The sequence below is a fragment of the Puntigrus tetrazona genome, chromosome 17, assembly GCF_018831695.1.
Source record: "Puntigrus tetrazona isolate hp1 chromosome 17, ASM1883169v1, whole genome shotgun sequence".
Lineage (NCBI taxonomy): Eukaryota > Metazoa > Chordata > Actinopteri > Cypriniformes > Cyprinidae > Puntigrus > Puntigrus tetrazona.
Window position 1 is genome coordinate 1,829,853 of NC_056715.1, and position 12,076 is coordinate 1,841,928.

At 39.7% G+C, this 12,076-nt stretch overlaps 1 protein-coding gene across 7 annotated transcripts in view; it reads left to right on the top strand.

The window, feature by feature from the left end:
* The window catches only part of cdc42bpaa (CDC42 binding protein kinase alpha (DMPK-like) a), a 52,876-nt gene that overhangs the window by 5,958 nt on the left and 34,842 nt on the right, over window positions 1–12,076 (top strand). For all 7 annotated transcript variants that reach the window (XM_043262273.1, XM_043262267.1, XM_043262269.1 and 4 more), the window contains exons 2-5: window positions 1,743–1,834; window positions 4,097–4,180; window positions 4,282–4,377; window positions 4,945–5,093. In XM_043262273.1, coding sequence (XP_043118208.1) covers window positions 1,743–1,834; window positions 4,097–4,180; window positions 4,282–4,377; window positions 4,945–5,093 — 421 coding nt within the window. The remainder of the gene's footprint in view (window positions 1–1,742; window positions 1,835–4,096; window positions 4,181–4,281; window positions 4,378–4,944; window positions 5,094–12,076) is intronic.

Sequence of the window (12,076 nt, forward strand, 5' to 3'; positions counted from 1 at the left end):
ATATTTTCTCCAGTTGTTTCCATAGAAGTGAGGCAGCACCATTAATGAGGCATTTCTGATGCAGCATACAAAAATCAATTTAAAAGTTCCTTGACTGTTTTTCAGTTTTTCTCTCTCACACATAGAAACAGATTGGATTAGATGACCTCTTATGATTTGAAGTGAGTAACAACAACATTTTTGATTCATTAATAGGTGCTGATTCATAAAAATGAGCTGTTATCTACTCACGGGTTTGACATCATAACCATTATAATTTCTATAAAAGCAACTTAGTTTACATAAATGGTCAGAGTGATTTCTTTATATGATATTATGTGGATAGTTTTAATGAGAATAAGTCAAATTTTGTTCATTTTTGGGTGAACGGTTTGTTTAAACCAAGTATGTTTGGTTCAGCATTCGGAGCCTGCTTTGGTTTCAGCTAACTACATCAGTTTTCTGTTTTTCAGGGTTAACTGCACAGCACAAGGCACAGTGTCTGTCCAAGAGACTGGATTTAATGCAGTCTAAGTGAAAAGAGATCTGTCTTTGTGTCTGATCTCCAGTGCTGGCTGTCAAGAACTCAGTGTGACTTTCATTGACCAATACAGAGTTCATTCATAAGCAGCACACAGCATTGTAGCATTTTAGTTTCGTAGAAGCCTTCACTCTCTTCATCACTCAATGATTTGTAGTTTGCCTGATATATATTGAGTTCATTTATCGATTCAAACTAATTTCTACATTTTTGGAAGAAACTGTAAGTGGAGTTTGCCGGTGCAAAAATTGCCACATGATGCAAAGGTGCTATGAGTGGTTGCTAGGGTCTTCTAGGATGTTCTTGGCGGTTGCTAGGTGGTTAATTGCTCGTCCAAGTAACTCCCCATTCTCTAAAGTGTTTTGGTCATGGTTAGATTGGTTACTCTAAAGAAAAGCATTAAAAAAAGGCAAACTGGAATTAATTTAACACATTTTAGTAGTTCCTGTTTATTGGGTTATTGGGTTAAATGTATCAAATTCAAATGTGTTAATTGCTCCAGGCCATTTGGGATGGTGAGCGTACGCATCCTTGAGTTGAGTGCATCTTTTTCGCAGGTTTCAACCACACAATATAAATCATATTCTGCGTGCTTCACAAAATAGTATGGGCTAATAATTAATTCTCATTGCTAAAGGTAGTCAGTTTTCATCCTGCAGTAGCTCCATACTTATTCTTGATTCTTTGATTTATCATGATTTGCAGTCTATTAGATACAAGCCTAACTGTCAGGATCAGTCACAATAACAGGGTAAGTGCTGTCATTCATGATTAAACCCACACTTCTGTGACCAGCATGTTCTCTCTAATTAGATGTCAGGGGAAACGAGAATATAGGCCTGGAAGCTGCTTGTTATCGCAAAATAAAACTCTCATACCGCCGTGAATGGCTTTATTTTTTGATAATGGCAGGATGACTGTATTATGCTTCTACTTGCCAAATAAACAAATAAGCAGACATGAAGCATTGGAGTTGGTTTATCGTGTGAGGAAAACAAGTTACAGTGGCCAATTTTTGAGCTCAGTCCCTGCAAGACACCATCAATCTGTCCTTCACACCTGCTCGGAGATGCCTCTGAACTTTTGACTTGTGTGAATGTGCTGTAACTGAATCCGCTACAAAATCCCTTCGAGAAGAAGAGGCCCTTATGACACACCGTCGTGAAGTGATGGATTTGAATGTCTTCAATAATAACGTCTCTCTCTCTCTCTCTTTCCACAGCCAAACCGTTCACCTCTAAAGTGAAACAGATGCGATTGCACAAGGAGGACTTCGAGATCCTGAAGGTCATTGGTCGAGGAGCTTTCGGCGAGGTAAGAGTCTGAAAATCAGTTTTTCGAATTTTATTAATAAACTTTACCGCAGTGAACAGTTTTGGTATTATGTCAGGTTGCCATTTGATGTCTAGAATATCTTAAAATAGTATTTTTTTTAGTATGTGGTTTAGAACTTTCCAGTGCTTTTACTAGTGAGCTACATACTCTACAAAATGTAAAAGTGTGTGAATTGGGATGCAGCCAATCAGAAGTGGCAAGGACCCTTGTGGTGCCATTGTTGTTTTTTTGGGCAAAGACTTAATTCGCGAGCCAAAGGCATGCCGAGTTATTTTACGTGTCATAAACTGAGTAAAGTACAGTTTGTTACCCTGTGAAAATGGGAAAGTGTTTAACCTGAGCTAACAGTTTAGCGGCCAAAATCAACCTATTTTCACTTTTGCATATTTTATGTTTGCAGAGCGTGACACCGTCACCATCTGCAGAATGAGAGCTACACCGAGCAGATGCTGATGGGTGTCGTGCTCTCTGAACGGAGCTCTTTGTAGTTGTCAAAGGGTCGTCTCTGTGTTAAGGTTGACCTGTCACCCCGTGCCGCCCTGATCCTGGTTTCAGAAAGAACTGACAGGAGCCAGGCTGGAGCGCATAGCTTAAATCTCTTGCACCATCTCAAGTTCTTAATAAGTGATAAATTGATTATTGACATTAATTCAATCGACTATTGATTGTTTATTAATCAATCTCATTGTTGGGAGACATGCATAAATGCACTTTTTTATGCACCATCATGCCTGTTTTTAAGAAAGTTTAACTTTCTTATTGAGAAGATGACATTAAGTTGCATTTTCAGTGACGTTTCATTATAAATTAGGTAAACCGTGATAAATTAGGTTATTCTGTACTACTTGAGAAGTGGTAATAGTAGAGCACCAAAATGAAAGATGCCAAGGATTGAGTAATCTGTGTTCAAGAACACCACTTAATAACAAATGTTCTTGCTGTTGCTTTTTCCCCCGGTTTTCATTGCCTTTTTCATTTGGATCGCTCGCTCTTGTCCACCCACACATCTCGTACTGTTGACAATGTTATGACAGAAGTTAAATGTCATTTGAGTAAGAATTGGTTTTCCAAAACTGTATTTCAAAGGCTGCATTGTGGGAGTTTGACCCATGTAAGGCTGTGTGTTTCGAGGGCACGATGCCAGAGCTCTGCTATTTTTAAAGTCGCTTTCCAGTCCCCGGTTCCTTTCGATCAGATATTTTCTTAAACTTTTAGCAGATAGTCTGACTTGTCTTAGTAACCGTAAACTGAGTTTTAAAGCCCGTGCCTTTGGGATTTGGTTTATTTTAAATCCCTATCAAGCGTATGGAAGAGAGAAGAGTGTGATTTCTGTCTGGAGTAATGCTCGTATCCCGACTCGGGCTGGAATGTGCAGACCTCTCAATGCGTGCTTGTTTTGGCTTATTTAATCGCGGGGAGTGAATCACACCGTTGTTTCGCTTGGACATCTTAAATTCAAGACAAATATATGTCCATTCCACTTCCCTTCCTTTACTCGTGATGCATAGACTTAAACATCCGGACCAAACATCATTTTATTGATCCATTATGTGCCATTTAGGTGATGTGTTTGAAACAAAGTTCTCTATAATTATTGCATTATTATATATAATAATTATATGCTATATATATTTTATTTTTTACACTTAAGTAAGTCATTATATATAAATATATTTTAACTTGTCCTGGAAGAACTTGCAGAAAAAAAAACAATGACTTGGATGGAAATACCTTTTTTAAATACACGAATCATGCCATTGTTGTTGGAACACTTTTTTTGATGTACGTAAATGCATAAAATGCCTATACATGTATAAAAAGGTGCTTGGGTCAGATTTCATAAACATAGCTCAAAGTTTGAGTTATTAAAATTGTTTGGGCTGTCAGTGAAATTGTCACTGGCTTGAGAACGAATTGCTGCCATCTTTTTGTGTTCTTCCTTGTTGAGTTTGTATTTTTGTAAAGAATGCTTTCTTCCTTCAGTATGAGTTATATTGTGATTTCGTAGGTGGTGTGTGTGTGTGTGTGTGTGCGCACCCGTAGTAACCTGACCAGCCCTGTAACTCAAGGTTTACACTCCTCTGTCACTGATAACCACTTCCATGTGTGATCTGAAAATCTAGATGGAACAAAAGCAACACAAAGCGGCTTATCATCCTATCAGGACCTCTAGAGCTTCCCTCGTGCTTTCTCAATGGAGGAGCCGGGTGTCAGATCTCTGTGTTTTCTGCTGTGTTTCAGGTAGCGGTTGTAAAGGTGAAAAGTTCAGACAAGGTGTTTGCCATGAAGATCCTCAACAAGTGGGAGATGCTGAAAAGAGCAGAGGTACAAACACTCTTGAGTCTTTTCATCCCAAAATGATTTAGTTTGGTTAAGAAGGCTTAGTTTTGAGTGTTTTGTAAACAAATTTGTGGTCTTGTTTCCAGACGGCGTGTTTTCGGGAGGAGCGGGACGTGCTGGTAAATGGAGACTGTCAGTGGATCACCAGACTGCACTACGCCTTTCAGGATGACAACTTCCTGGTAGGATCTGTCTATCTATCTTATCTATCTTATCTATCTGTCTGTCTGTCTGTCTGTCTGTCTGTCTGTCTGTCTGTCTGTCTCTCTATCTATGTCTCTCTCTCTATCTATCTGTCTATCTGTCTATCTGTCTATCTGTCTATCTATCTATCTATCTATCTATCTATCTATCTATCTATCTATCTATCTATCTATCTATCTATCTATCTATCTATCATTCCTTCCATCCATCCATCCATCCATCCATCCATCCATCCATCATCTATCATTCTATATATCGTTCTATCTATTGTTATCTGTCTCGTTCTATATCTCATTTTATGGTTCTGTCTGTCATTTTTTTTTATCTGTCTATTAATTGTTCTATCTATATTTATAATTTTTTAAATCTGTTTATTTATTGTTTAGCGTTTTGTCTATCCTCCTGTCTATATGACATTATATATATATTGTTCTCTCTATCGGTGTCTCTAATTTTCAGTGTACAGTTCTGCCTTCACGTTTCTGTTGTATCTGGTATCTGTCTGCTTTTACACTATTTATTACTGACACGTCTGTCTCCTGCAGTACTTGGTAATGGACTACTACGTGGGTGGTGACCTCTTGACTCTTCTTAGCAAGTTTGAGGACCGTTTACCAGAGGACATGGCTCGATTCTACCTGGCTGAGATGGTCCTAGCCATCGATTCTGTGCACCAGCTCCACTACGTCCACAGGTGAGACCATCACGCTTGTGAACCGGCCTGCTTTTACATGTCCCCCATTTTTTTTTTTATTTCTGTTGCGTGACATTTGGAGCAAATTGCATGGAAATGATTTGTGTGCGCGGGTCTGTGGGAATGTGAATTCTTTTGGGAACACAGGAAGTGACTAAATTGTTCTGATTTCAACAATCACAGAGAACATTTCAGTGCTGCCTTTGCCGGCTAAGTTGCTATTGCATTCTATACAAGGAGCGCACACTTCCAGGGATAACGCTCGGAGGCGCCTGGCCTCTCAGATGTGGCTCCAGTGGAATTGATTTATTCTGGTCTTACTAATTGTAGGCTGCTGCTGGCGGAGCCCAGCAGAGGTCCGTGCGCCGTACATGTACGCGCTCTGGGAACTCAAATAAGGACTGTAATTACAGGTTTAGCCACCCCGGCCGTGAGAGATTTGTTTTGGACAATTTAAATGAGGTACGATACTGTGGGCAACTCCCTTTCAAAGAAGGGAAAATAGACAAAGTTCCATTTTTACCCACGTTTAAGTGCGTTGTCCAGTTTTGGACAGATTTACTCAAGCTTGAAATTAATAGTTACATAACCTCATCCATAGTAAAACCCAAAGCTAAACTTGAGGCACTCGATCGACAAAGGGGCGGGCCTTCCATTGTTGTCGTTTATGCAGGAAGTTGCCTATTTGTGGGCCAGGCTGTGAGTTTCCTGTCATTCTGTCCCCCCGTGCTGGATGCTTTACAGTTGAGCGAGTCTGTTACGTATCACACAAGTTTTGCCGAGCGTTTTTACTCTCTCAAGTGCTTATTATTCACTGTTAGAATATAAAGCACATGTTTTTCTCCTGCAGCAGCGTGATTGAGTTGATGCGCTCCATCTACATTCCTGCTGTCCAGCTAAAGCTGTTTGCGTTTGAGCGGTAGTCAGCGCTCACACCATATGTTCAGTGATAAACTCTGACACGTTTTGGCTAAGACAGCTGTTACTCTTATCTTACATCTCTCCCCTGTGAATGCATTCGCATGACTGTGCTGGGGTTTTCATGGAAGAATTTGCGTTTTTTGGTTCCATATTTTGAGCTTTGTGTTAAATATATCTTATCATTCTTTTCAAATGCCATTTTGTCATTCTTTAAACTCGCCCTTTGACCTTGGACTAGATGTCCAAGTGGCTATAGACTCAATTTCCAAAGCAATCAAAATACGGAGTTAAGAGTGTCACCGTTAAAGGATAAATGGGAGTAGTTGCATGTTCAGCTCCTGTCCACTGGACTCTCTGTAAGCTGAGCTCAGTATTGACCACTGGATCGACCTGTTCGCCAGAGGTCAGCTCTTCAGATCCCACATGACTTTCATTCCACATGCACACAGGTATGTGACACACCCCGGACCAGCCCCCTGAACACCAGCAGACCAGCAGCAACCATGTCCTGAATGCAGGGTATTTTGAGCGCCTCCCCTCAGCGTCTGGCTATGAGCGAGTCTGGTCAGCGTCTGAGAGATATATAACACTCATATTCCTTCGAGAGCCCAGCGGCGTGTCTGGGATTTTGACACCTCGTTGTCACTTCTGAGGCTCTGACAGCCACACCACCGCCATCTGCAGTCTGACTCGCCTCTGACCGTGTGAGCGTCACTCTTCACTCTCGATTGATCTATTGATTTGCTGCTCATTTACATAAAGGTTTCATTATGTTGGCCACGTTTACTCGTTGCTTCAAATCATTAGCTTTGAATGAAATTCTCTCGACTAGTGCTCATGTTACCTAATCGCTGGACAGAGCCGTCGTGGCTGTTTTGGTTTTGGACAAAAAAAATCATAGTAAGCTAAAGCAAGTAAGAAAGCAAGTTTGAATTTATACAGTGAAGAATCGTGCATAAGACCTGCTTTAGGTTTTAAGACAATTAAACACATTTCCTTCATTCATATATATATGTGTGTGTGTGTGTGTGTGTGTGTGTGTGTGTGTGTGTATATATATATATATTTTTTTTTTTTTTTTTTTTTAATTGGTGGAGGGAATGTCTCAGTGCAAAATATCTGAACATAGATTTAAATAATTTATTTAAATTATAATTTCAGGGTTGTTGTTTTTTGTTTTTGAGGTCAAGTGAAGTACAGTTTGTTTGGCGTGGTTTTGTTCTTTTGAGTGGGTTATGTTCAGATTGCCGCACTATTAGACTATTGGATGATATCTACAGATGTCTTTGCATCTGTGCTGGTTTGGAAGAAAATCTGTTTTTGCGGTATTCCACAATGCTATGCTTCACTTGCCATTTCCAAGAGGAGTGGATGAATCAGAAGCAATATCAACCACTCCTTTGTGCAATTTGTTAAACTTTTTTTCATCTGAAAATTGGATTTAAAATGGTAAAAATCACTTGCTGCATACCAATGCTTGAAACATCTATATTCTTACATACCACATACTGTTTGAAAGCACATTTTTATAGAAATATTATACCATAATGCACAGTATTTTAATATTCCATCCTGAGCATAAGTGTTTGTGAGATCCTGAGGGTGCTTGAAGGGTTTCTGATTCAGGGTGTGGTGTGGCACAGCTGCACAGCCTCTTGGGATGACCAGGATCGTCCATCTTCGCCAGGAATTTCAGGAGCTCCCAGAGGAATGAACAGCACTGCAGCTTCTGAGGCGAGATCTCAAGCCCAGATCCTCGACCACATCGCTGATCACCATCTGCAGAATCCTGGAGGCCGCAGGAGAAAGCCCCCTCGCATTCCTGCGGTCTCTTTCACCAGGAAGCCGACACTGAAGTCAGCAGTAAACTACTCGGTGACCTTTGCGTGGCGGTTCACAGCTTCCTCTTCTTACAGTGTAGCAACTGTTAGGCTCGAGTTTATGAAGTACAGTCACTGTCCAACTGGAGGAAATCATCAGTTACTGTAGGCTATTGTGGTTTAAGAATGTGTCTGTTCTTGTAAGAATCTTCTCAGGGCTGTTTTGGATGGGGAATTAACCTCTCCATCACAGCTCTGCTCCAAGCGATTGTGTAATCTGGGTTAATATTGATTCAGGTGTGCATGTTTTCTGCTCGAATGAGTTGCTGGCGGAGAAAATCAGGCCTGGAGCTCATTGTGATCGTAAGGTCGGCCTCTATCGCGTTGGCAAACACTCCCTTCAGTCATTCTGAAGCTCTTGAGATCTTCAGTCTAGTGTTTTAACTGGGTTTGTTTGTGATTAATCCAGTTATTGACCTTCCCCTGCACTGTGTGCCGATATTGATCTGAATTCTTGAGGTTCCACCCATTTTCTGTCTCTCTGGGGACGATAACCTGATGGGTCAGACAGGTCCTCAGGGTCTCTGAGAGTCGACTGCCAATAGCTGTCACTAGATAATGATTGGAAACGCCTTACTCAGCGTCCTTGTGCATAAGCACTAGTTGTTTTTCGCTCTTCGTTCTTTTTTATTTAGACTGGAAAATAAATGAGTTTTAATGAATGGATGGCTTTAAGTCTGTAATTGTTGAATTTGGGATTGTCAAACTAAAAGCTGTAGTACTATGAAACTTAAAGGGATAGTCCACCCCAAAATAAACATTGTCAATACTCACCCCCATGTCATTTGTCTGAAATAAAATAATCTAAAGAATGTTTGTGACAAAACAGTTTCCATTGTATTCCAAAAAAGACTTCCATTGTTCCACAGAATAGAGAAAGCCATTCAGATTACAGGTGAAATTGACAAAATATTAATATTTGGGTGGGTCGGTGTGTATTAGTTATTTTTACATGTATTTTTTCTGTTTTTATTTAGATAAACTAGTTTAAACATAAACTGGCTGTTCATGTACTATATATATATATATATATATATATATATATATATATATATATATATATATATATATATATATATATATATATATATATATATTTTTTATTTTTTTTTATTTTTTTGTGTATTTTTTCTTTTCTTTGTTTAACATTGTCCGTATGCTGTTCTCACGCTTTTTGCATATTCTGGACCTTTTTAAGTCATTTTAGGTGCATTTAAGAAAAACAGCACCTGTTAAGGAAGTTGATGTAAACCACTAAACAGGATGCGGTGTAAAACCTGAAGGAAGTGGTTTACCACTGCTAGTTGTTCTTCTTCTCATAGGAAGCAATGTCTCATTTCCAGGAAATGAGACACTGTTCTTTGTGAGAGTCTTGGCGTGACTGACATGAGGCTGTCTGACAGTACTGCTGGACAGCTGACCATCAGAGATGTAACTGGTCAGTAAGCCATGACGCTCGTCTCTGTCCGTCTGCAGTCAGGGCAGATGGTGTCCACAGATCAACCGTGCTCTCTTAAAGCAGGATTACCTCCCTTTGACCGCTTGTCCTTTATCTCTGTTTTGTGTGTTATGAAGGCTTTTTTCACAAAGCTGACATCTTTGACTCTTTATTTGTTGATATTTAGCTAACTGGTTTATGTGAAGTGTCGGGCAAACGTGTGCTTTGTCTGAAATGCTCTTACCGAAAGGATTTAAAGCCATCTTGACACCAGAAAGTGAGCTGGACTAGCTTACACTGAGCATCTGCTGACCAGTAGACAATATACTCTTTGTTTTACTCCAGAACTGCTCATTTTTATTGTGAATGGCACTTACTTTTTAAAAGTTTTGTGAACTGCACTTTTTTTTTTTTTTTTTTTTTTTTTTTTTTTACTTTATAACACTTTATAATCAATTCTCTCCGTTAACTAGCTGCTTATTAGCATGCATATTGACTTTTTTTTAATACTTAAGCACATATTGTGCTTGACCATATTCTACGTCCCTAATCCTGCCAATTCCTAAACTTATCAACTGCCTTACTAGCTAAAATTAACAGTAAATTAATAATATTTTTGTGTGTGTGTGTGTGTGTGTCTGGAAAGAGAAAATAGCTGCTAGTAGTCATCACTGTAAGTGGCCTATTTGCGGAAGGGTTGGGGGGGGGGGTGTTTGCTGTTTTGTCCACCCCCTTTCCACTCGCGAGACTGACAAATAACAAATAGACGCAAGAGAAAGGAATGCTGGGTCATGCTAAAGGCCATCAGTGTTTACTGTTTACGCATTTATAGGGAAAATTGCAGGGTTTTAAGTACAGCTCATGACTTTGGACCGCCTAGCCATGGGAAACCGTTGCAGTTCATTCAGTGCTCTCTCTTTCTGGCAATGCAAATTCAACTGTGCTTTATTGGCATGACAAAAAGTTAGTGTTGGGGTTCATTCAAATCAGCACAAGCACCAGTAATGGCGACGGTGGCCTTTGCAAACACAACTAGTGCAGGGTAGACGTAGAAGAGTCTCTCTCACGATGTTAATAGAGGGAATGTGTGGAATTCGGTCTCTCTTAACGTCTTGGCAGCACGAATCTCTTTTTCTGTAAACACAGCAGCTCATCTGATAAGAGTTTCCAGTGGTTTCGCCGTCCTGCAGTGAGGTTGGCATCAGACGCTTACCTTAATAGGGCATCACTCTCCTGCTTTTTTTTTTTCCTTTGAGCATTTATTATTTAAAAAAAAAAATTGTGCCTTTTTTAAATGTCTTTTTTCCCTTTAGACAGTCCAGTCAGTTTCTTTTTCCCTCCTCCATTTTTTGCACAAAATACACAAATAAACCCCAAAAAGACTAAAGTCTCAAAAACCAAAGACGTGTTCTTTATAAAAGTTATGACTTGTACCTCCCTAAAATGGCTAGACATCACAAAGTGGGGGCGGGAATAACGGCGCTATAAATAAACGCTATAAATTATTTTTTTCCAGTGATGATTAATCAAGCTAATTTCCTGATTACTGATAATAAAATGTGGTGTTGCTATGAATTATTATAGGCTAATATTATTAGGCCTCTAATTTTATTTTAAGTTCACCTTAATGAATGCAGCGTGACGTACCTGTTTTTGACGTTATCGTAACTATCGTGAAGGCTCACAGGTTGCCGTAGATACTGAGCGAGAGAGTCTTACATACAGAAATGCAGAATTGAAATGCAACATGTACAGTGGAGTTCCTTTTGGAATTCTTCAGCTTTAAAAATGACAATAGGTGAGCGCCAGCCAATAAATTGTTATAATTAGCTGTTATTACTCGGAACTTTTTTGTTTAACGCGCTCAACACCACTCACAACCTTTAAGTAAATTATGTTTTCTTATTAAAATAGCTACTTGCTATTGGAATGTGAGTTTTGAGCAGTGAACCGTAGTGTTGTTGCCTCTTGTCGTTTTTCCGATCACAAATGCAGACATGGTGTTACGTTTTAAAAAGTCATGATAATCAGTAATTAAGAAGCAAGTGCCTAATAATTATGCAACAAGGGCCTCTTTTGTAATGTGTTTTATCGTTTTTATTGTCATGTTACGATGAGGGCCGTAACATTTCAGGCAAACGCTTGAGGTATTCGGCCAATCACAATGCACTGCATAGCCGGCCAATCAGAGCACACCTCGCTTTTTTTTTTAGAACGATGAGCTTTGTACAAATCGACCCGTTTCGAAAGGTGGGGCTTACAGCAGAAACAAAAATGTACAGCATGTGGTAAATAATGTGTTTTTTTGAAACCTAAACCACAAAAACATTGCATTTCACAAAATAATGTTCGTTTTATAATCACAATCTATTTATCTTGCTGTCTTTTTGCTTGCATCGTTTTCACCCATTCTTATTGACTTAATCAGAACAGACCTGCTGCCAGTTTGTGAGAACAGCTGCAGATCTTCATCATCCATCTATATCTGGCACTGGTTCTCAGCCCAGATTTTCCGCTTGGATTTGTGTTGCATTGTCAGTTCACGTGTCCTCCGGATGCATCCCACCTGACTCTTCCTCCTCTCTGTCATGTCTTCGTTCCTTCTCTCTAACTTGTACTGTTCTTGCTGTGTGAGTGGTCAGAACTCAGACAGCTCCTTTGTGGCCTGTCAACAGAAAAAAAGCTTCTTCACCTATTTTTAGACTCCCCCTTACTCTCCCTTCTGCCCTTTAACGGAGCATCCT